The sequence below is a fragment of the Grammomys surdaster genome, unplaced genomic scaffold (assembly GCF_004785775.1).
Source record: "Grammomys surdaster isolate TR1022 unplaced genomic scaffold, NIH_TR_1.0 187, whole genome shotgun sequence".
NCBI lineage: Eukaryota > Metazoa > Chordata > Mammalia > Rodentia > Muridae > Grammomys > Grammomys surdaster.
This window is the reverse complement of record NW_021604632.1, coordinates 2,184,237-2,209,188: the sequence shown is the minus strand read 5'-3', so window position 1 is coordinate 2,209,188 and position 24,952 is coordinate 2,184,237. Positions and strand designations below refer to the sequence as shown.

The window sequence follows — 24,952 nt, the reverse complement described above, 5'->3', positions numbered from 1 at the left end:
ATTTAAATTTTTATTTTTGCCAACAGTTTTGGCCGTTTTTACTGAGCACAGAATGTCGAAATCCTCACCTAACGGTATGAACTATTTCTCCTTTGAATTTTGTCAATTTGACAGTAAGGTACTCTGAAGTTTTGTCTTTAAGTATCTAAATATTCAGGAATATTATATCCCCTGGATGATGACACCTCCTTGATCTTGGAGCTGGGGATGTATCTCACTAGGCAGAATACTTGTCCAGCGTGCATGAAGCCTTGGGTTAACACTACAGCATCACACAAACCTGGTGTCAAGGGCACAACAGTAATTTCAAGTTCTGGGGAAGAAAAGGCAGGAAGCAGAGTAATCCTTGCCATATTGGTGAGTTAGAAGCCAGCCCGGGATACCTGAAACCCTGTATCCAAAACAGAAATCTTCGACCTTTATGTCATTATGGTATGTTTAACTCCATTTTCTCTGATAGTAATATAGTAACACTCAGAGACACAAACTGCCGGGCTCAAGAAGTCTCAAAGACCAATGTACAGGGAAAAAAAAAAAACAGAGAAAACGGGCCTGGACGTCCAGAGCAGGTACATTTGCACCCTAATTCTAAACCTGAAGGCATTGCAAGGACCTGGAGCAGAATCGTAGTCGACCCTGAGTTGAGTTTAGGGGGCAGATAGAGGCTGAGGGAGGAGGATCGTGAGTATAAGGCCAGCCTGGGCTATATAGGAACGTCTGACTCAAAATCAAAATGAACAAAACTGTTAGCTTGGAGCGACTTCTGGCCACCTAGACACTTCCATCCTCACTCAGCAGCCTTAAGCCTTAGGTGCTTGGGTGCACAAGATTCCTTACTGGCCCTGGTCCATCCAGCCAATGGTGACACGCGGAGGTAGGCACGGCAGAATTCTCAGCCAACCAGAACGCAGCGGTCCCTGAGAGCCACACCCCAACTCCGCCCAAGGATTAGGATGCGGATCTAGTTGGCTCGGTCCACAGAACCTCTCCCAGTGGTGTGTGCTCGTGTAGCCCGCACATTCTAGCCTGCCTTTGTTTCTGTAGGCTTCCCTCACAGGCTGGAGGGATCCAGACTCCCAAGAGTCAGTCCCAGAAGCAAAGCCTGCCTCTTGCGTCGGCATCCGAGTCTCATAGGCTGACTGGACTGCGCGCGACTTTCCGATTGGAAAGAGAGGCTGTCCGTCAAGTGCACTCACCGCCTTGCCTCTCTTACTGAATAAAAGGGACTGAAGTCCCAGTTCTGGGGGCGCGAGTTCATTGGTTCAGCACTTTTAAGCTCCAGCCAAGACCGGAACAGGATTGAGGTGTCGGTTAGAAACAGGGAGATGTCAGTCAAGGGATGAGCTGTGGCCTTCACCAATTAGCGCAGATTATCTGCGGAGGCGCAACCAGAATGGGGCGGGACATAAGGAGGAGCCTACTCTTGATTGGGTGAGAGGAACTAGGCCCCGCCCTCTTGCCCTAGTAGATTCCAGGCCGCGCCCCCTTCAGCCGGGAGCCCTTGGTACAAGAAGTGGGCCGCTCTGGCCCCACTTCGCAGCCGATCCTGGCTGCGTTCGGTGGAAGGTCGCGCAGTTTCCTCAGAGTTCCGGGAGAGTCCCGAGCTATCTTTACGGTGAGGGAACGCAATGTGTGGCAGCCATTGGCACTCCAGGGAGTAAATACGGCTGCGAAACCGGAAGTGTCCCGGGAGGCGTCGCTTCCGGAAGTGTGGCAAATCCCCACCACACCAGGAAGTGTGGTGCCGCGGCGGCTCCTGGAAGTGTTGCTGTCCACCCAGTTGAGATAAGAGGTTGAAACAGGTGTTAATGTGTCGTGTTTGCGGAAGCCCAGCGGAGCGTCACCCATCCGAAAGTGCCGGAGGGTGCAAGTATTTGGTCATGTTTTTGAATGTCGCGTCCTGTCGAAAACCGTAGGGGAAACCGCACTAGGAATGTATCCAGGGGTTCTGGCTCCCTGAAGGCTTTTAAGAAGTTTTCTGTTGCTGCCGATCACCCTCGATTCCCCTTCTCTCCAGGGATGTGCAGATGGAGGCCGGAGGAGATAATGCTGTCCCAGCCCCCGGGGGCGTGGAGGACTTGGTGGACACTCAGTTCCCCAGAGAGGAGGCTGGAGACAGTGAAGGGGTTCACTCCAGCACGCTGGATCCCGGAGATGGGGACACGGAGGACACAGGTATAGCTTCCCTCAATGAAGCCTTGGAAGCAATCCCTTGGGGTTGTCAGTGCTTGCTGAGTGGGGAAGAGATCAATGGGAGACCAGTGGACAGTCTTTTGGGGACCCAAGAAAGTAACTTGAGGCATAGCTCGATCAGTCGTTGGACACAGACTTGTTGACTTAATTGAAATCGTTGAGAAATGCCATACAAACCAATGGGTGTCAGCTGTTGTCGGGAGGGGCAGCATTGTGCCTCTGCAAATGTATTCTATGGTAAGGGGTCAAGGCTAGGAAGATGGATTGTGCTGTTTTGCCCGAAACAGTCTCATTTTTAAGATTGGAGCTCTCACATCCTGGGACACCTGTCTGTTGTAGGGAAATTAGAATGGACTTGACCTGAGTGTAGATTATTAAAGATTCAAATAGGGCATAGTTGGGTCCCAAAAGGGTTGTTTTCAAGGGTGGTGGGAATTGAGACACGTTGCTTGGGTATTTGGGAACATGGGATTATCAGTGCACAATTAAGAACATATGAAAACCTTGAGTGTGAGAAAATCAGATGGGGTGGCAAATGATGGTTATTGGGTGAGTCAACAGACATCAGTGACAGTGGGAGTGGATGTTGATCTGGAAGGAAGCAAGTGGCCTCATGGAATTTAAAATGGTAACTCTGGGGGAAAGCAGTGGAAGTAGTGAAAACCTTGTGGGTTAGTGATTGTTAGTGGTGGCCATTGGTGGAGTGGGGGCAGGGACCTGGAGTAAAATAAGAACTGTCATAAGGTTATTGAAGACCAAGGTGTCAGGGATGTTAATATGTATTTGTTTGGGTGTTCATGAGGCAGTAGAAGTAAATAGGGGGAGTGGCTGTAGGTTGGGGAGTCCTGGTGATCGGGACATCCATGGCTATTAATGACCACTGTCATGGGAAAATAAGGACCGTCACTGGGAGTATGGTTAACCACGTGGAGATCTGTGGATGTGGATGAGGGTGAAAAGGGGTTAGGAGAGTCAGTGGGGACATTTTAATGGTGGTCACTGAGGGGTAAGTACACGTCAGGGGAATTAAAAAGGGGTCAGGTGGAGTTAACGGAGAGCCACCGCAGATTCAGAGAGTGGGGTGCACTCTCTGAAGGACAGTGAAAACATGTTGGGTTATTTGTGTTTTAGGGTGGGGCTCATTGAAACCTTAGTGTTAGTGGACATAAGGTTCTAGCCATTGTCAGCCACGTTCGCTGAACAGCTAGGAAGACATGGAGATCTTTGTCAGTGCGGTGGGGTCATTGGGGCCTGAGAGGGCTGGTAAGGATTTGGTAGATTGTGGAAGAAATGAGGTTAGTGGGAGATGAGCCACTCAATGGTCCCTTTCAGGAGCCACGGACCAGCCATCCGGCCTCCTGTCACCTTTGCCTCAGACTGAGGCCCAGCCAAGCACTTGTGAGCACTGGGAAACTGCGGCTTCAGACAGCGGTCCCACTGGAGAACCTGAGAGTAGCTCTGAGGGTCAGGGAGAAGACCCCAGTGATGGGGACCCCAATGATGGGGACCCCAGTGATGGGGACCCCAATGATGGGGATCCCAGTGATGGAGATCCCAATGATGGGGACCCCAGTGATGGGGACCCCAATGATGGGGATCCCAGTGACGAGGACTGGCGCAGCCAACGGAAGCACGTGTTCGTGCTGAGTGAGGCGGGCAAGCCCATCTACTCACGGTACGGTAGCGTGGAGGCACTGTCGGCCACCATGGGTGTGATGACAGCCCTTGTGTCCTTCGTGCAGAGTGCAGGAGACGCCATCCGTGCCATCTATGCTGGTGAGTGAAGAGGAAAGGGCTCAGAGTGGTGAGCTGGTGGCCGGGAATATGGCTGGTGGTTAGAGGTCTGTATAGCCATGGGTACACCTGAGTCAGTGGGTCAGGGAAACTGTCTGGAGGTCCATCTCGTTGGGCTCCATGTGGTTGGCATCACATGCCCTGGGTGTCTGGGAGTGAGGAGGCATACTGTATGACCTGGCTTTGTCTTAATTCTTGTTCGTCTCCCCATCCCACCACCTGACTCCATGCTGTGTCTAAATTACCTGACACCTCCACACACAACATAGCTCCACAGATGTCCCGATAGCCCTAGCTTGTCCTCACCCTGATTTTGGTGCTGGCAGAGTAAGTCAGGCCAGGTGCTGGATGTGTTGGAGAGTGCTTGGGAAAGGTGGCCTTTCTGACTCCTTGGCTCATTCCTGGTCTGTGTCCACCCTACCCACTTTTCTTCCCCTAGAGGACCACAAGCTGGTGTTCCTGCAGCAGGGTCCACTCCTGCTGGTGGCTGTGTCCCGGACTCCACAGTCTGCAGCACAGCTACGAGGTGAGCTGCTTGCAGTACATGCACAAATTGTGAGCACACTAACACGTGCAAGCGTGGCCCGAATCTTCGCGCATAAGCAGAACTATGACCTCCGTCGCCTGCTGGCTGGCTCAGAGCGCACACTGGACCGGCTCCTGGACAGTGTGGAGCAAGACCCAGGTGCTCTGCTCCTGGGTGCTGTGCGCTGTGTGCCTCTGGCCCGTCCACTGCGGGATGCCCTGGGCACACTACTGCGGCGCTGTACAGCCCCAGGCCTGGCCTTGTCGGTGCTGGCTGTTGGTGGTCGACTGATAACAGCAGCCCAGGAGAGGAATGTGCTGGCCGAGTGCCGGCTGGACCCAGCTGATCTCCAGTTGCTGCTTGACTGGGTGGGTGCACCAGCCTTCGCGGCAGGTGAGGCATGGGCACCTGTGTGCCTGCCTCGCTTTAACCCGGACGGTTTCTTCTATGCCTATGTGGCCCGCCTGGACTCCATGCCTGTCTGCCTGCTGCTGCTTGGTACCAACCGTGAAGCCTTTCATGCCATGGCTGCCTGCCGGCGCTTAGTTGAAGATGGGATGCACAACCTTGGTGCCCTGCGTACTCTTGGGGAGGCTGCCAGCTTCTCTAATGGCCCAGCAGCCAATGCCCCTGCTTACAGTGTGCAGGCTGTGGGGGCACCTGGCCTCCGGCATTTTCTCTATAAGCCACTGGATATCCCTGAACAACACCGCCAGCTGCCACAGTTTACCAGGTGGGCCCTGACCCCAAGTCGATTGAAGACATGTCTAACCAAGACGGTCAGCATCTTGTACACATGAGTTAGGAGAGATAGCTAGCCATGCTTTAGAAATGGGGAACAGACAGTTCTCTGATGGCAGAGGCTTGAGCACCAACCTAAAAGAGTCCCCCTGTTGTAGTGGGAAAAAGGCTCTCCTTCCTAGCTTGGCTTACAACCACTAGAAACCCTCAAGTCTAATGGGAGAAGCTGAACCCATAACCCATTTACAGCCCTAGTCTGAGAGGGGAGGCAGGCTCTGACTCACCATGCCACTGCCTCCCTCTGTTGCAGTCCCGAGCTAGAGGCCCCATACAGCAGAGAGGAGGAGAGGCAGCGACTGTCCGACTTGTATCACCGCCTGCATGCTCGCCTCCACAGCACCTCCCGGCCCCTGCGCCTCATTTACCACGTGGCTGAGAAAGAGACGCTGCTGGCGTGGGTGAGTTGATGAGCTTGTGAGTAAATGAGTTCCCTCCTGCGAGCCTGCTTCCCTGTCATGACCCCCTCTAACTTTAGCACCCGCCATGGGCTCACCGGACCGTGCACAGGTTTTGCCTTATCTGCATCGCTGACCCTATGGGCACGAGCATCTTTAATTACAGAAGAGCATCTCACTGTCTTCAGCTCTACCTTAGCCCTGCCATCTCTTCGCTTTCCCCCATTAGCAATCAGGACATGGTCTTTGACTTTCAAGGATCCCACATCCAGCCATCTCTGAGCTTGCCAGTTCCCCTTCTACCAGTGTAGAGACCCCAGCTCTCTGTAACCATTGCAGGTTCAGGACTGCTCTGTGCCCTCTACCTAGAGTGACTGTCCTGTGAGTCTGTTAAAGGTCAGCTACCGAGGAAGGCCAGGCAGTCAGTCCCATAGGAAGTGAGACCTCCCCAACAGGTTCATTAAATAATAGTGTATATTAACATGGATCCAGCATTGTTCTGGGCTAGGATTATCGTTTTACTTTTTAAGTAATCTTGAAGTTGGAAGTGGCAAAGCTGGTATAAAGAATCACCACAAAGAGACCTTTCACTCATGTCCCCGGTCTCATTTGTTCTGGAATGGCTCCACAGGCTTTGTTGATTTGTGGCCCTGGCACTTTCAAAGGACATCAGTCTATACACGTGCTGGTAGAGTGCCCCAGATTCAGCTCAGGGCTTGTGCTCCAGCATGGTCACAGTGAGGGGCCATTCAGTAAGTGCACTGTTCGAAGGGCCTGGGCCGTCAGCTCAGCTCTCTCGGGGAAGGTGGAGTCGGCTGGCCACACTTCTACGATAGTGTGTCCCCTTTGTAACTAGCACGCCCCTATGGCCCCCATGGCGTGGGTAGTTGTGGGTTTTAGAGGTCTGCTCCCTCATTCATTTTTTCATGCTCTATGGCCTGAACTTGCAGCAGTCACCAGGCATTTGCCTGCTGATGGCTTTTCTAACCACTCCACTTTTTACATTTATAGTTGGGACTGTACATAAAAACAGACTTCTTGTTGTATTTGTTTTTAAATTTAGAAATTACATTTATTTATTATTTATTTAATGTGTATGCATGCACATGTGTGTTGAGTATAGAGGTCAGTGGCCAGCTTGTGAGAATCCATAAGATTGTCAGGCTTGGCTAGCAAATGCCCCTTCTTCCACTGTACCATCTCACTGGCCCAGAAGTTTATATTTTATATAAATATGGCCTCCTGAGAGTGTTCTTGATTTCGGTAGTGTAAAATATTTTTCTAGCATTTTCTGCAGTTATTTTGGACTTAGCCAGTGGACCCCCTGATTTAGGTAGCTTGAGTCCTGTTTCCCATTGACACATCTCTGTCACACACAAGTACAGCTTACTTGACATCCTCCATCCTTCCTGGACCCAGCCATTTTGCCAAGGAACACTACTGTCTTTTTCTAAGGAACTCCAGGGTTTTACATCAAGGGGTCGGGAGAAGGCTTGCTGAAAAGATGGCTTCCAAGTGGAGAGAATGTGGTGAGCGAGGTCCCTAGAGGAGGAACTGCCTATGCACAGGGAAGAGACCAAGATGTGAGGCGAGGCTGAGGCAGGCTGGATTAGAGGAACAGCAGAAGAGAGGCCAACGTTGCTGGGGCAGAAAGAGGACACTGGCAGAGTGGTGGGAAGTGTCACAGAGGAGGTCCTGGAGACCTCAGGGTCAGGCCTCAGGTTGGTGTGAGGATCACAGTGAATCTTAAGGCTGAGATGATACCACAGGGGCAGGAGCAAGGACAGCCATGGATGTAACGATCGCTCCCACAGAATCGAGGATTGCTGTTCCATTATCTCTAATCCGCAGATAAGCAAACGGAGAAACACACAGAGTCAGAATCACCCCAGTGAAGCTGCCGATCCAGCTGGCCTCTTGTCTGCCCTTGACAGGATGAATACCAGATTGCCCAGCAAGCCATATCTGGCTGCTGCCAAGCATGTCTCCCAAGGTTCAGGAGGACACGGGGTTGGGTTTGGGAACACAGAATCCTTCATGGCCTCTCTACCCCAGCTGACTCTCTCCTTCCCTCTCCCCAGGTGACGTCCAAGTTTGAACTCTATACTTGTCTCAGCCCCCTGGTAACCAAGGCTGGTGCCATCTTAGTAGTGACGAAGCTCTTGCGCTGGGTAAGGAAGGAAGAGGACCGGCTTTTTATCCGTTACCCACCCAAATACTCCACACCCCCATCCTCCTCGGCAGACCAGGCCCCCAACAATGGCTTGTTCACTGGACTCTGAACGACCACATCTGGCTTTATGTTCTGTGTCTACTCTGGAAATATGGGCAGTGATCTGTGTGGGACTGGTCCCTGACTCCCTGGGCGTGGGCAAGATGTCAGGGTTTGCCCACAAATGGGAGAAGGGTGACAGCAGCCCCCTCATGCACCTCCACGTGTAGGAAAGTGGGAAGCTTCCTCTGTCCTCGGCCTCACCTCCTTAGCTAGCCTGAAAGCCACTGTACCCTCCATCACCAGCTGTCTCTGCCAAGCCTCTTCTAAGCAGCACAGGTTGCTACCATGTCCATCTTCCAAGCAGACCTGAGACTGGGCTGAGGCTGTCCTCAGGGTAGGGGTGGGTAACCCACAAGGGCTCTAGAATTTAGAATGCAGGGCTAGCCTGTGCTTAAAACCAGCCTATGGGTATTTAAAAACAAAAAACAGACAAACAAACAAACGAAACAAAGCCTGAAGCTGAATCCCTCAAGACATTCCTCTGTCCTTCATGCTCCCTCCCCGCCCCCATCATTTTTTCCCTTTCCCTACTTTAAAACAAACAAGCAAAAACCCAAAACAGATCCAAGCCCCACCAGTGTTGGGCTGTGTCTTACACGAATAAGAAGGTGGCCTCCAGCATCCACCTGTGTGAAACATGCGACTCGACTTCATCCATGGGCTGGGATGCAGCTTTGTGAAGATGCTCTTAGCCGCCGGAGCTTTTACTCACGAAACATTTAACTTCCTTCTGTACCTTTTAGTGGAGATCTGTAAACGGACAGGGGTTGGAAATGTGTTGTGCTGCTACCCAGCACGAACATGTTCTGGACATTGGCCGCTTGCAGTGACAACCTAAAGAAGAGCCCTCAAAGAGCTTGTGCTCACAACTCACCTCAATTGCTCACTACCTAGCTTCCAGCCTTTTTTAGACACGGTCCTGAGGTTGCGCGCATGCGTGCAAACGCAAACTAGCAGTTCCGTTTGCAGATGTTCTGCGCTTGCTCCGAGCAGATACCTGTATTGCCCGACTCCCTGGTTTCCAACAATGTCTGTCTTGGCGCGCGCTACCTTTCCTTGCTGTTGTTTCTCTTCCGAGGCACATGCGCAGATACCCCACGTTGGGAAATGGCTGCGGATCTGGAGCCTTTGATGGCGAAGTGGCTGGGAGCTGAGAAAGCTGAAGATACCCGAGGTAGTGAGGGCCCACAGGGTAGATGGGAAAGAGGCTTCAGCTCTGATAATTGAGATTTTTTTTAGGAAAAAAAAAAAGGTTTTTATCCTATTGAAACTTACAACTTCCACAAAGTGGAAATAAATAACTGCGTATTCTCATCACCTAGGTTAACTTGCCAACTTTACTGACCATATTAAGTATCCTAAGCAAGTAGTTCATTTCAGGACCCATTACTAAGCAAGTCGAGAAGGGAAAGTGATGTTCTCCCAAAGCCGCTCTGTTGCTGCACAGCTGAGGGAAGGGACCCCTGTCATCTCACAGCCAGCCTAGATCACTACGTGCGTTTCTCAAGGCTCTTGAGAATGGTTTTCCCCACTTTAGTCAAATTTGGTTTGACTTAGTAATGACAGTTTCTCTTCCTCATCGGGCGCAAGGAGATGGAGTCCAGCCTAGAAAATACTGGAAATTGCAGTTCCTTCGAAAGAAAATAACTCCCATGGTAAAATCACTAGAAGAACATTCTTGTTTTAATTATAGAAATTTTCTCAACATTCTAAAGTAGAGAAAATAGTGTGACCAGGGACCGTGACCCTGCTTCAGTGGGTGTTCAATATTTATAATTCTCTCTCTCCACCTCCCCTTTCTGCATACCCAGTCTGTCACTACATGGTCAAACATGGGAGGTGGCATCTTGCCAGACCTGTTCATGAGATTCCAAAACAATGAGTGTGACCTTCAAGAGCAAGACCTGCAGTTTCCCTGGGCACCTTAAACACCTGCTTGGTACTCAGTGACCTTTTCCTTTTTTAAAAAGTGGGTGAATAATGCAATTATTTTAACAGAATTTGTCTTAAATTGGAACCACATGTTGGGCATCAGTTTTCAAAGAATAGAAGTAAGACAAGCCACACTTTGTTAAGCACATGATACAGTGCCACAGAGATTTAAACGTTTAGCATCAACCTTTCAAATTCTTCAAAGTTTAAGTAATAAAGGACTTAATCGGTACTGGAGGAAGTTAGCAGGCGTATCGGGTCGCATTTCTTAGCCATTGACTGGCCATAGGGGGGATGCTATGCAGCCCCAGTGGCCTTCTGGTAGAGGATTATGTTTTCAGCAGATGCTGTTCCCCATCTGGAGTCTCCATGCTAGGTAATCACAGGAGACAGATGATAATGGTGGCCAGTGGTGTGTTACTAACAGAGGCAGAAAGAGAAGTGATCCAAACCTGACAAATCTAGGTATATCCATGCAGATTGTAGATTTTTTTTAAGAAAGGCGGAGAAATATAAATTTCAGTCGATACAGTTGTTTGTTCATAAAAAAGGGCTCCAGAAGTTTTATTTTTATTATTGACTAGTTGGGATTGAAATAAGAAAGGAGAAGGTATACCCGTCAAGGACAGCTCCTTGGAAAGTATCTGAGTTAAGCACACTGATAATTGTGGAGAGGGGCCTTGAGGGAGGGGAGCAAATGGAGGCCTTTGTGATGTATTGCTTTATTTATCTCTTAGGAAATCGATAGTGATACGTAATTTACAATGTAAGAGCAAGGGAGAGCTGAGCAGCACCCGAGGATTCTGTTAATGTGGGACCAGTGTTAATACCCAGACTTTAAGTTGTGTGGGTACCTGGAGCCTCCTTAAATAGGAAATGTGCACTGGAGTATTAAGGACTAGTGGGTCATACTATCTGCAACTTACAGATGACAAACACCACATGGAGATGCTGACAGAGCACCACAGTCTATTTCTATGACTTTTTGTGTACATCTGAAGCAATTTCAAAATAAAATGTTACATGGGGACTCGCCCTCCTCGGGCTCTTTTCTTTTGTAACATGGAGGGTTTTTTGTTATTGCTTTGTTTTAAGTCCACAGAGATACTAGGTTTTACATTTTTTAAATTAGAAATTAAAATTTCTTATAGCTTGGTGGCTGGAGAGATGGCTCAGTACTTAAGAGCACTGGTTGCTCTTGCCGAGGATCGGGTTTGATACCCAGCACCCACACAGTGTCTCACAGCTGTCTATAACTCCTGTTCTGGGGGATCTAGCACCTTCCACAGGGACCAGGCACACATGGTGGACAGACACACCCACAAGGCAAAGCATTATACACTAGAAGATATAAAACTAAAAATTTTTTTTCCCTGTTACCCTGGGTCTTATGACAAGCTGTAAAAAAGCCAGAGAGAAGAAAACCACGGATGGAGCCTTTGCAGAAGTTGCAGAGGCCAGCTGGAGAGCACGGGCTGGTTAGAGAACACTACATATGGTCCGAGTATTGGAGATTCTACATGACAGTTGTTAATTGTACTGGGTATGATTAAGGACGAAGCAACTGTGGGTGATGTTAACCATCACAGCACCAAGGCCATAAGTACTGGGGTTCATCATGGCCTCACACTCGGCTTGGAAGGTTTCATAAAATGTTAGGAAAGATACTCATCTTTCTCTGTTGTGAGCTTTTTTTTTTCTTGGCAAAATATTAAAATTTTAAATAATAAAAATGTCTCAGGAGGAGATGCACCAACTTGTCAGACATTGTATCCTGGCAGTGAGATTCAGAGAAGGAAAATTTTTTTCATTCAAAGTTTTTTTAGAATGTTATTTCGGTGTGAATTTTTTTTTAAGTGACACATGAGTTTTTTTTTCTAAAAGGTGAAAATATAGTCACTGGGCTGCTGACAGTGGTAAATTCTGTAGCTTAGCTAGTAAAGTCCTGGTCTAGTGTGTGTAAGGCTTCCGAGTTTGATTTATAGCGTCACAAAAATTAATCAAAATAAAAGTGTGACTCCCCCTCCTCATTTCCCAGCTTGGGGCCATCAGAGCCTCACAGTATGATACATTGTACATGTGTATGAAATTATTACAGAATTAAATAAAGGTAATAAATGTGAAACAGTGGCCTTTCTTGAAACCACAAGGTTCTGGTTTCATTTCTGTGACTGTGATAAACTACTCTGGTAAAAAGCAATGTAGGAAGGAGACAGTTTATTTGGCTTAAAATTCTGAGTTACAGCCTGTCATTTTAGGGAAATCAAGGCAGAAATTCACTGCTAGTCACAACACTCATACACAGCCAGGATCAGAGAGGAGCACATAGCCATGCCTCCTGCTCTCAGCCAGCTTTTTTCTCTCTCTTTTCAGAACTCCCAAGTTGGAGGATAGTACCTCCATAGCTGGGCCATCCTGTATTAATTAGCAATAAATACACTCCCACCCCCGGAGACATCCCCATAGGCCCACCTGATCTAGATAATTCTTCAGTAGAGGCTTCTCCAGTGATTCCGGATTGTGGCAAGTTGAGAGTTAAACACTAACCAGCAGAACAGGCAAGAAGGCTCAGTGGTTAAGGGTGGTTAAGGGCTGCTTTTCCACATGACCCAGATTTGATTCCCAGCACCCACATAGCACCTCACAAAGCCCTGTAACTCTAATTAGAGGCTCTGATTCCTCTTCTGACCTTTGAGCAGCAGACTTGTGGTGCATAGGCATACGTGCAGGTATTTATCCGTACACATTCAAATAAAATACAAACTAACCAGCCTACGGGGATCTTTGCAAACATAAATACTTAGGATGAGGTCATACTGGCATAGGTTAATTCAGTGGTGAATATCCTTACAAGGGAAAGGAACTATGGGTCATGGTGACACACAGTAGGGCATGTGATGGCAGACACAGAGAGGAGACCTACTTTGTGTCTGCAGCTGAGAAATGGCAAATGTGATCATCATGGTATCATTTAGAGCTGTGAAGGAGAAAGTCCATAGGCAACAGAAGGAGACTGCTCCTAAATTATGGACTGCGTGTAGTGGAAAGCCACACAGGCACTAAAAAGAATAAGCCAATCACTGGTATACCTTGTCAAGTGGCATAGAACACATGCCACATCCTGTACGGCATGGAGTTCAGGGTGTGGAAAAAGGGTGCATGACTGTATGTGAATCAAGAGTTTATATCACTGAATGACTTCTAAGGAGAGGGACTGGGGAACTTGGGGTCTGAGGGTAAGAGATTTTCTATATGATGGAGAAGCACTTCTGCGTTCACTTTCTGGCTGTGGTCTGTGTTTTTGAAGGTATTTCTTTTTCCATCCAGGTTCTTATGGAGAGGAGTTGCTCGCTGGGGTTTGAGCTTTTATCATTGATTTCAAGAATTTAGGGCATTTTTTTTCCTAGGGGTGTTTGCTTGAATTGTTCAAGTAATATGGGCTCATGCTAGAACATCTATGGAAGTATGCATCATGAAAAAAATCCATTTGCTTGAACTGGGAGCAAAATAGTCAGTCCATTGTGGTTCATTGATATGGGCTACACAGGTCATTCTTATTTCTTCTGTCCATTCAAACTCATGTTAGAAGACATTTACAACAGCAACCGAACTCAGCCGTAGAGCTCAACCTTTGTGTTTTTATATTTCAGTACTGGGTATTAAAAGAACACTCAATGTAATTATGTTCAAAATTATTCAGCCCCACACTTACAAATGTATGCTCGTAGGAGTTTTACACCCAACTCAGAGTTGAATGTTACATTCTGTGCTTCAAGGAAGAACATTTTGTTTACTGGTGGGAATATCTCTTACTGCTGGGGTAGCATCTTCTTGGTAGTTCTTCCTTCGTTGATTATTAGTAGTTATCTGTAATTGTATGAATGGAGTTGGGTGGAAAGGTACTCACATTAATTCCCAATAAATACATAACTGATTACTGGAGGGAGACCAGTAATGCGACTGCCTGATAGTCTTGAGGCAGATAGGTTAAGCCTAAGGAGTTAAATGGGGAATCAGGAATGAAAGTCCACACAAGATAACTGTGAAGCCAAGCTGAGAGTTTAGAAAGAAGAACAAAGCCACAAGTCACTCTTTCTGGCAAGGCAACTGTGAATATCCCAACTTCCTTGTGGTTTTAAACAGTTTGAGGGGAGGGCAGAACTGGGTCAAACTGAGGTCTGGAGTCTTGCACTCTGGTTAGAGGCTCTACCCCTGCCTCATGTGAGGGCCGAGGGATGGACGTACAGGTCTTTATTAATGTAGGGGTTTCCTCCCACTTTCTCCACCATGCATCTGTGTGTGTGTGTGTGTGTGTGTGTGTTCGTATGTGTTCCTAGTTCTCATGATGTTGATCAGATTCCCAATAGCATCATTACCGTGTTCATCTGTCCTTTGTATTAATTTGGATTAGAACTAAAAATGTCAAAATCTTGGTGCAATTCCAGAGGCTGTCTGTCTGTCTGTCTGTCTGTCTCCCTCCCTCCCTCCCTCCCTCCCTCCCTCCCTCCTTCTCTCCTCTCCTTCCTATTCTCTCTCTCTCTCCCTTCCCCCCTCTCTTTTCATAATTGGTGTCATGGCTGTCCAACAAAAGGCTCCCCACATCCACACCTTTCTGTTTAACAGCCCCTGGACTGAACTTCAGTGAGTAAAGGGCTCGCTGCTCAAGTGGAAGGACCTGAGTTCAGATCCCTAGAACCCATGCCAAGTTCAGCATGAGTATAACCCTTCCTGAGTACTGTCTGTAACCCCAACACAGGGTGAGCAGGAGTGAGGGTTGGAAATGTGTCAATTTCCATACTTAGGATGGGTGACCAGTCTAGCTGACATGGCCAGCCCCACGAATAGTGAGGCTCTGTCACAAAAAATACAGTGGAGTACAACTTCTAGAGAAGTTGACTTCTGCCCTATTTATTTCCCCACATAAATCAATGCACCACCACATACATATATGTACACATATGTGTAACAACAACCACAACAACACACAAACACACAAAAATGCAAAAATATATATATTAAGAGCATGAGTAGCCATTTATAGACACAATAATTTGTTAGAGTTTACAAGTTAGAGCTATAGTTATTTTAAAGAAATTAATATGAAATCTGCCTTCCCTGTTGCATTTATTGGAATCTTATCATGACCTTTCAGTAGCAGTACAATCAAGAAGACATTCTCTCTTCTCAGCCTGAGTTTGAATAAGGGGAGTTCAGGAAAGTCTTTTTTCCCCTTGTAGTGAGGCTGATTCATCCAGGATACAAGATGATCCTTAAAAACAGGGAACGGGTTCCCCAGGTGCCCTGCTGTGGCTGGAGACCTGGCCCTCCCCCCAGCCTTGGCCATAGCCCAGGAGTGTCTAAAGATGGCTAGCTGCTTTCAACCTGGGTTTGTGTCTTTCTCGGTTTACCCATACTCCTGCTGGGTCCTCTAATTCTGGTTTTCATCTCTACAGGGCAGGCCACATCTCTGAATACGATGGAAGACTTGCTGGAGACAGTGAAAAAGCTACAGAAAGGTCAGGCATCCTGTGTCAGATTTTGAGTCAGGCAAACAGAATTAGAACATAAAAGCCTCAACTCAGAATACTAGAAACTCGTCCTCTTGTTCTGATTCAGTTCTATTCCTTGAGCGAAAAAAAAAATGAAGTCACAGCTAAAACTTCAAAATCTTTAAGAGGACAGAAAATCTGTCTCCATTTATAGGGGCACATAGGTGCGCATGCGAGCGTGCGCGCACACACACACACACACACTCCATCAGTCCATCTTTTCATCCATCCATTAGTCTATCATGTATCTCTTTATTCAATTCTGTGATCCACAGGCAAGCAGCGGTATTATGTTTTGTTTATTCATGCTGAAGCTTGAATCCAGGACGGCTGAGCTACTTTCCCTCAATGGCAGGTTTTTTGTTTTTTTTTTAATGGTCAAGTGTCATCCACAGATCCTTTTAAAATAAACAACATTCACAGGTGTATATTTCTTGTTCCTTTAAAACCCATAAGTTGCAGAGGACAACACAGAGTAGTATTTTGCGCTTGGCAGTTTTTGTTGAGAGGGAACCTGGGAGCCAGTTTACACTGAGCACCTATTTAAATGCTGGAGCAAATACTGGGTTGGGAGTAAGACTTCCCCACCCTGCCAGAGCATTCTCATCTTCAATTGTATCCACTGATTTACTTCAAATGAAATGGAACCTCTCCTCTCACATCACTTGATCTAGCTCCTGCATTTCAATGTGGCTGTGTGCTGGACCAAAACTTTGTATAGAAACTGGAGGATTACAAATGTGTTGTAACCTACCCTGACCATCTGCAGTGAAATAAAGTCCCTGGGCCATGGGGATTTCTGCCCATTGCCATCAGCACCCTGGAGGACAGTCACTCTTCTAGAAGTATCTAGAAAGGGAATCTGTCATCTTGAAAAGTCTGGGGCTAAGCTTATGACCCCCAGCTTGCTTTAGGTGTTAGCAGTGAGACCCAGCCAATGTAAAGCAGCCTCAAATGCTAATGCCCTTGACTCGCCTTTGATCTAGAACACAGCGAGGCAGGAGGAAGGCTTCTCCCTACAGAGCTGTAAAATGGGCTGTGAGGTCAGAAATGACTCTCTAAGAAGACATTGAGAACTCACAAGGTGGCACTTGTCACTGGAAAGCCCTGCTGCCTTTGTGACAGCTAGAGACTAGAGAGGCAGGAGTGACAGCCTGTTCTGCCCCCTTTGAAGAGAGCGGTGCCTGTGGGAGGGCTCCAGTTTCCACCACACTCGAGTTGCTGCTGTAAGCCTCCACTGTGGTCCTGGAGGACCTCCCCTCTGGTGTCCTCTGCTCCTACCCCTAGCTTACCATCCTCTGTGACTTTGCATGTGGGCCTTACCCACTCCCACTGCAAGAGATTCTTCATACTTGTTCCCTCTCCCTGGAATAGCTTCACACATCCCTCCCTAGTGTACAGGGCCTGTTTCTTTCCCTTCATTTGGGGACTTTCCATATCTCAAAAAAACACCAATACCCATCTATTCTTTAACATCCACTCTATGTCACCTTTGTAACTGGTACTGCCACCAGATTGACTCACAGCCATCTCCCCTACCCAGAATGGAAGCCCTGTAAGGACCAAGAATCTGTTACAGATCCCAGCGCAAAGCAGGTGCTCCATAAATAGCCTGTGGACGGCTAGCAGTAGAAACCCAGCCCCAGATTGCAGTCCTTCTCCCGCTGCCTGGGACAGACAAGCACCTGTCTTTTCTGGCTCAGTCTGCCTTCTTTCTTCAGAGGGAAGCCTGGAGCCCCAGATTGAGGACCTGATTCATCGAATTAATGAGCTGCAGCAAGGTAAATTTGGGACCCTAGACTGGCCAGTTGATGCCAGCAACAAGGTGGCCCTCACAGTGCCTTCTTCCCTTCTTTGATCCAGCAAAGAAGAGATCCAGTGAAGAGCTGGGAGAGGCTCAAGCACTTCAGAAAGCCATGCATCAGGAACTAGTTTCCTGTGAGTGGGGCCAAAAGAGAGATCCAGGGATGCCCTGTCTGCTGCTGGTGTTTCCAAGTGTGACTCAGAGGCCTTTATGCAGGCTCTGCTCTCACCCATGGTTAGCTCGTACAATTCAGATTAGCCACTCTAGGATGTGGTCTCTCAGTTCCCAGCTCAGGTAGCCCCAACAGGCCTACCCTGATGGTCTTATGTAAAATCAGAATCCTACCCTGTTGTCTCCACCTCTGCTTCTCTCTCTCCCTTTTCCCCCTCTCTCTTTGTGTGTGTGTGTGTGTCTGTCTGTCTGTCTCTCTGCCTCCTCTGCTTTATTTCTTTCTTCAGAACCTCGTTTATTTCCACCTGACATGGTATTTGCTTCTTTAACAGTTCACCCTTCCTTCTGGCACGAACCTGTACTTTCTTTGGAGTACTCACTCCTTTGATTCTGTCGGCACTTACATAGAACACGGGTGTGGGGTCAGGGGAGAAAGGACTGGGATGGCCCGCATGGGAGATGCTTACGAGTATAGGAGGAAGCTACCTCTCTTCTCCCCTGTCTTCTGTGTGATTCTGCCTATTGGATGAAGTTTCAGTGGGCATAAGGGATGGAGCTTCTGGGGCCTGAAAGTGTCACTGTGTTTTCCAGTGAATGAAGAGAAAGTACACCTAGAGGAGGTCCTGTGCAAAAAGCAAGGTACTCATTGTTCTTCCTTATTCTTCCCATCACTTCACGAAGCCCACCCTCCCGAGCAGCCTCAGGATGCCCACTGAAGTCTGGGTCATGGCTTTGCTCCACTTCCCCCCAACCCCTGTCTACTTGTGTGAAGGACACACCCAAGTCCTTCGAGTTCCCACCAATGTCCTAGGTGATGTGGAAGCCCCCGATTCTGCCTAACCTTGTTCCCTTAAGGTCTGTCATCAGACTATCTTGTTTGCTCTCTCCACAGATGCTCTGTCAATTCTCCAGAATCATCCCCAAGAGAGAGAACGTGAGACTCCATGGTAAGAGTCCTTCCCACCTCCTCCCCAGCTCGAGGAGGAGGGAGCAAGGCCTAGTAAAATAAGTCGTGGATACATTGTTGAATTACTGGCAGCAATGTTCTGCATTGCTGAATGAAAGGCACACACACAGCCTTTATATTTTGATATGCCTTAATCACCTCAATGGCTGGGCCACTTCCTAAGCTCCATGTGATTGATCCACCTCCCACCAATAATCCCAAGTTATTACTTATTAAATTTTATATTCTACCTTGGCTGCCCTGCACCCAGAGGGCTGCCCAGCTGGGCCATACTCTGCTGGCGCCTTCACATGCCGGCTATGCCTCCCTGACTTCCACTCTTCTCAGGCCTGGCATTTCTCCTCTTCTTCTCCCTGCATGGTTGATCTCTCTCAGTCCCAAGCTTGGGAATCTTGAAAGTTCCACCTCTGTCTGCCTTGCCTAGCTATTGGCTGCCAGCATGTTTATTTACCAATCAGAATCAACTGGGGACAGGGTCCCTCAGTGTCTTTCATGTGAACATGTGAACTCTCTCCTGCAAACAGCTTTGGGGACCCAAATATGCAAGCAGCATTAGATCAAACCCTCTATAATACATACTCCTTGTTTATCTTCTATAAAATAGGGCATGAAGACAGGACAATTTTGTGACCACCAAGTGGTGGTGATAGAATAAATTAGGCAGTATGACCAACGGCACCTTTATATATACGGTTTTCTTGCAAAGACACATTCATAAGGACAAAGAGATGGACAGGGCTGTGGTCCCGCAGAAGGACCCATGGATTACATGTAACACAAGAAAGGAAAGAGAAGCATTCTCAGAGAGAGCAGGGGCTCAGGCAGAGTCTGGCTGTGGATGATGTGTCTCCTCCCAGGAAGCACACAGTCTAGTCGTCAGGATTCAGACCAAAGAAGCTGGGTTATTTCTAAGTTTATAGTTTGGTAGGCAGCTAAGTTGTGGGAGTAGGGCCTGCATGGTGAAGAGAGGAGGTGTTTATAGACCCATGAAGGGGAGCACTGGGCAGGACCCAAAGGGTCCATGGGACCCGGGGAGCAGGAGGCACCCCAAACCTGACTGTGCTAAGTGTGGCCCTGGCCACCCAACTTTTCATCACTGGGTGTCTCCATAGCTTGGATGCTGAACAGCCAGAGGAGAGGCTGGAGGATCTGACCAATCAACACAAGGATCTCTGGGAGTTCCATGTAAGCTTCTCCCCAGGATTCAGTGTCTGTGAATGATCACTGTCTACTCCTGCTCAAGTCCGGTACCATGGGATAGACTTTGACTCTTCTCTTCCTGTCCCCCTTGGCCTTACAACTGGCCACCTTTCACCACCCCTCACACTCACAGTTAGCATCCTTCACTGGCTGTTGACAGAGCTTTTGTGGACTTTGTGTTTGCCTCAGAGAGGCCCATGGGACCCTCCAGAAAACCTTCAATCAGCTGCAGAAGGGAGCATCAGGCAACATCCCAGACAGGAGGAGGCAGTGGTACACCAAAGGACCCTTCCTACCCCAGGAATCTTAGGGTTAGGAAAATGCATACCCAGAGCACAACCAAGAAACCATAGACAGATGCTGTAACCCTGGGCCACCATCTTTGACTTGGTAGCATCTGACCACATACGTTGAACACATGAATGAAGACGATATGTGGATTAGTGCAAGCATGCATGAGAAAGGCTGAACTCCTGGAACGTTCAAAGAACAACAAATTTAAAGGGGAGGTTGAAAACGTTGTAAAAAATGGATTCTGAGCCATAAGGGGGAGGAGTCACGGGCAACATTGGGTGCAGCAAATTTGTAGCCCCTGCAGAAATCGAAACGCAAGTGAATGGCCTAAAGAAGGGAAGGGTTTTTGTCAAAAGTGCAAAGGAGGGTGGGCTGGAGGTGCAGTCAGGAGAGGGGCACAGAGAGACCAGCCTCCGTTCTCACAGGTCCTGCAGCAGCGACTGGCCCAGGAGATCAGCATGATGAGGCGCAGGAAAGATCAGCTGCTGCTGGAGAGTGAGGCTTGGGCAGTGATGGGTGGTGGGACCCATGGCTTCCAGGGCCCACCTTGATGTCCCACCATCACCTGCAGGGACTGTGCTGCAAGCCAAGCTGAAGGAGGTGGAACAGAGGCTTCAGGAGGCCAGAGAGGCCCAGAACAGCCCAGGGAACTGTGGGTGAGAAGGGTAGCATGCCTCTTAGCCTGGGTGTCATTTCTTCAGGCCTCTGTCTTGACGTTTCCTCCCTGATGCCCTGGACCACTGCTCATTCTCTTTTCTCTGCTTTTCTCACAGGCTGAAGACAGAGCCGAGGAAGTTGGGGGGGCAATCCCAGAGCAGCCTAGAAGCTCAGAATGACAGAGGGGAGGTAGGCACCTGGTGAACAGAGGTAGAGACCAGAGAGAAATGAGACAGGATGAGGGACAAGAGGAATCAGAGGGTTCCAAGCCTCTGGGGCACACTGAGGGAGCCCACAAGGAGCCAGCAGGTACAGATAAGAGACTGTCTAGGTGACAGTGTCTGGGTTCTGGCCCTGCAGCCCATTCCCACTAACCTTAGGCTGGCCAAGAGGAGCAGCATCATGTGGCGTCGTCAGGCGAGTTGCCAAGGACAGGAACGCCCTGCTAAGCCACAAAGATCCACCAGTGCTCCCACTCCTTCAAGGACTCTCAGGAAATAAAGATGATTCCAAGAATCTCCTGAGTCTGTGCATATCAAGATGCTGGAAGTAAGAGGTCCCAGCCATGAGGTGGGGAGGTGTCCAGGGTATCGCTGGATGGAGCATCAGCTGGATGTCACTCATCAGCTAAACCACAGACATGTACCAGATGCTCAATAGATACTTCTGAGCAGTCCAGTGGGTGAGTGTCAGGTGAGAAGGGCTCACCGAATCTCCCTGACCACACCCAGGTGTGGAAAAGCATCCATCACTAGAGACCCAGGCAGACACTCCTGTGGTTCAGAGAAATCCTAGCCTTCCCCAGTATTAGTGTCCCCTGTAGGATCCTTGACATCTTAGGCCTGCCCCTCTCTCCTCTCTGCTGCTCAGTCTCACTGCTGGGTTCTTGTCCCACAGAGACCTTCCTTCCCTTGCCATCCAGACCTCCAGGCCAACAGTCTGTCAGAGCAAGGCTCCATCCACAGTGCCCATGGCACTGGGTCTCCTGGTGGCTTTGGCAGTCACCACAGAGTTGTTAATATATGAGTGAGATAGAAAGGAAAGCAACTGTGAAAGATAGGACAGGATTGAGAGGAAGGCAGTCAGGGAAGGGTTGAGAACACAGTCTGAGCAGCCACTGGACAGGATGAGGCCAGGAGAGTGGGTTTCCTTAGAAGCAGGGCAGAGATATATTAGTTATGTTTTGTTCCTGTGGTAAAAGACCATGAGTAAGGTACTGTGGTGTTTTGAATATGATTGACTCATAGGGAGTGGCACTATTAGGAGGTACGGCCTTGTTGGAGTGGGTGTGGCTTTGTTGGAGGAAGTGTGTTACTGTGGAGGTGGGATTTGAGACCCTCCTCCTAGCCACATGGGAGGCAGTCTTCTGTTTGCCTTTGAAAGAAGATGTAGAACTCTCAGCTCCTCCAGCACCATGCCTGCCTGGATGTTGCCATGCTTCCTGCCATGATGTTAATGGATTGAACCTCAGCACCTATAAGCCAGCCTCAATTAAATGCTGTCCTTTATAAGAGTTGCCTTGGTCATGGTATCTGTTTACAGCAATGGGAACTCTGACAGGCACTGTATAGAAGAAATGGATTATTTGGACTAACCATTGCAGAAGTCTGGAACCCATAACTGCAGGGACAGAGGGACAGCAGATGGCTTGAACAGGAAGCTGAGAGATCACATGCAGGAAGTAAAGAATGAACTGGAAGTATGGCCCAGGCCATGCCCTTTCGAAGCTGACCATCAGTGATATGCTTCCTCCAGCAAGGCTGCAGTACCTAAAAGTCTCATAACCATCCCAAACCCACCACAGGGGATAATGTGTCCCTCTTCAGAGACTGGTCACCTTAGTGAAAAGAACCTGGGGCTGGACTGTCTTCCTTGCATCCCCACCTCTGCTGTGTACAAGCAGAATGAGCCACGTCTCTCTGCCTCAACTTCCTCATCTGCAAAACACCGCTGTTGTGTGGAAGACCTAGACCAGCAATTCTCACCCTAGGGGTCAGGACCCCTTTGGGGGTTGCAGATCAGACATTTACATTATAACTCATAACAGCAAAATTACAGTTATGAAGTAGCAACAAAATGGTTAGGGCCACCACAACATGAGAAACTGTATTAAAGGATCTCAGCATTAGGAAGGTTGAAAATCACTGAGCTACACTGATAACACACGGGAAGTGCTTATTTTTATATATTTATTCAAAGAGAACTGTCAGGATGGAGGAGGTGGTAGCCATCGTTATTATGAAGACCTTTCAAATCATGTAGCCAACCCTCCAGTCTCCGTATACAACAAGTGACCTGTGAATTAAACCGAATCCACCAGAGAAAAGGATTCCTGCTGTCCAACCCAAGTCATTTCAAGTTGACACATTTCACCCTTGCTTTCCCCACCTCCATCTCCTTAGTGAATGTGAGGGTCCATTTTGTTTTTCAAAGAAAAAGCAGAACACCAGAGGCTAGACAACATTATAAAGACAGAGGTTTATTTCAGTTCATGGTCCTGGAGGTACGAGGTTAAGAAGCCATGTCTGGTGATGGCTTTCTTGCCTCCAAAGTCCCAAGGTGATGGGACCTTAGGTAACTGGAGACACAAAGTGTATCGGTGTGTCACTTCTGGTCTCTTCCTGTTCTCATAAAGTGTCAGAATTCAAGCCTGGGAGGCACATCCTAACAATCAGTGAATCTCAGTTATTTTCTAAAGGCTGGGACCCTGAGCACCATAGTCCTATGAAATGTCCATCCTCTTTCTCTTTCGTGATGGTGATTAAATTTCATATAACAATTAAATAAAGCTTGTTTATTTGGCAGTACCAGGAACAGAACCTACGATTTTGATTGGGTCTGCTACCCCTGAGCCGTATCCCCAGTCCCAATAGAGACCAATTTCAGGTCATAAGAACTTGAAGGACTCTCCGACCATAACAGGATCATTTAACTATCCAAACTCTGCCTAACAGTCCAAGTCTGCTTTGACCACCCACCATACTCTGGCACTTTGCTAGTTCCCAAGAAAGTTCTAGAAAATGTTGCTCCCGCACGTTTCGCCACCATAGAGCTTAGCGTCTCAGCTGGAGGAAGTGTGCTTAGTACTCTGAGGGTGTCAGTGGGGAAGTACCTCGTCAGTAACTGGGCACTTCCCTCATGACTCAGCTCTGTGTGACCTTGCAGAGGAAAGAGTGAAACCAAAACTTCTCCCAACCCAGGAGACTTCCACACAAAATGTGGCCAAGAAGACAGTTTCCTCATTACATAGTCTTTAAGTCAGCGTGCGGGGCCACAGCCCAGGCCGTCTGCTAAAGAGATCACAAACACAGAGATGTTGCCCTCGGATGACCAGGCAGATCCAATCTGTGAGTAGCAAGTAGTCTTCAAGCCAGTGCAAGCACTGTTCACTTTATCACAGGGTCCATTCTGAGTCAAGGCAACTGACTGTATTCATTTGCTTCACACAGGAAATAATTGCAACTGGCAGTTTAGGAGGCAGGCACCTGAGGAAGTTCCTTCTACCCCACTACAGGGACCAGGCCATAGGGTCCTTAAAAGCGCCTTCCTGGCTCATAAAGATGGCCAATGGCTCTTTACTTTGGAAAAGATTTGTATGCAGAGACAAGGAGGACGTTCAGCCAGGGGTGGAAGCCCACAGCTATAATCAAAGCACTGAGGAGGCAGAGCTCTATCGAAGGGAAAGCACAGGCTGCGTAGCAGGCTCTGTAGATGACTTTAAAAGGCAAGGCACAGGAGAATTAGGCATAGTATTTCCAATTGCCATTTGTCCTTACAACTGTGAGAAAGTCACTTCTTTCTAGCGCCCCTTTTCCCTCCCCTTTGTATGTATAAAGAGTGAAGAGGTGCAATGAGTGCTCACCATTGTTAGATGCCCAGTTTTAGGCCTGACCAAGGTTGTCTGAAGCTCAGCTGACTCGTTAACTTTGGCCTCGTTCCCCCTCCTCCTGTGGCTGTGATGGGAAGCCCACCTGTTCTTCATTGCACTCATCCCAAACCCAGCCTACCCGAAGCTGGTGCCCATAGTAACACCTAATGATTGACATCAGAGTCAGGGGAATAAACTCCCTGCTTTTCTGGTGTCGTCTTCGAATTAGCCACTCCAAAGCCTCCTAAGAAAGCAGAAGGGTTAAAGCCAGGACTGCGATCCTCGTACCAGCGTAAGTCTTAACAGACCGTCCATCTTCTCTTCTCCTCTTGCTGCTTCCATTCTCCAGACCTCCCACCCCTCCCTGTAATCTCTTTGGGACTTAATAGCAAAGAAATGTCTTTAGAGATATCCCATAAACATCTGCGAACAGTTCCCTTGCCCAGGAAGGGGTGGAACTCATATTTACTCTACAAAGATCCCCTAAAACCAAAGAAACCGTAGCATTATCCATCTACAGAAAGTC

At 48.4% G+C, this 24,952-nt stretch overlaps 2 protein-coding genes and 1 pseudogene across 3 annotated transcripts; 2 read left to right on the top strand and 1 right to left on the bottom strand.

The window, feature by feature from the left end:
- The first annotated feature begins 1,524 nt into the window (after positions 1 to 1,524).
- Positions 1,525 to 10,946, top strand: Mon1b (MON1 homolog B, secretory trafficking associated). The gene is made up of 6 exons (XM_028768619.1): positions 1,525 to 1,615; positions 2,018 to 2,175; positions 3,526 to 3,969; positions 4,427 to 5,246; positions 5,565 to 5,712; positions 7,791 to 10,946. Exons 2-6 carry the CDS (start codon positions 2,028 to 2,030, stop codon positions 7,989 to 7,991), a joined length of 1,761 nt encoding a protein of 586 aa, XP_028624452.1. The 5' UTR covers positions 1,525 to 1,615; positions 2,018 to 2,027; the 3' UTR covers positions 7,992 to 10,946.
- Syce1l (synaptonemal complex central element protein 1 like) lies at positions 8,933 to 21,007 on the top strand. 2 transcript variants are annotated; one of them, XM_028768620.1, is made up of 11 exons: positions 8,933 to 9,158; positions 15,370 to 15,432; positions 17,187 to 17,247; positions 17,324 to 17,403; positions 18,032 to 18,079; positions 18,333 to 18,387; positions 19,520 to 19,592; positions 20,327 to 20,396; positions 20,473 to 20,557; positions 20,675 to 20,747; positions 20,939 to 21,007. In XM_028768620.1, exons 1-11 carry the CDS (start codon positions 8,954 to 8,956, stop codon positions 21,005 to 21,007), a joined length of 882 nt encoding a protein of 293 aa, XP_028624453.1. In that variant the 5' UTR covers positions 8,933 to 8,953. The 2 variants fall into 2 exon arrangements, with proteins under 2 accessions (XP_028624453.1, XP_028624454.1); XM_028768621.1 differs by lacking the exon at positions 15,370 to 15,432.
- LOC114622172 lies at positions 13,609 to 15,328 on the bottom strand (annotated as a pseudogene).
- Positions 21,008 to 24,952: the final 3,945 nt, after the last annotated feature.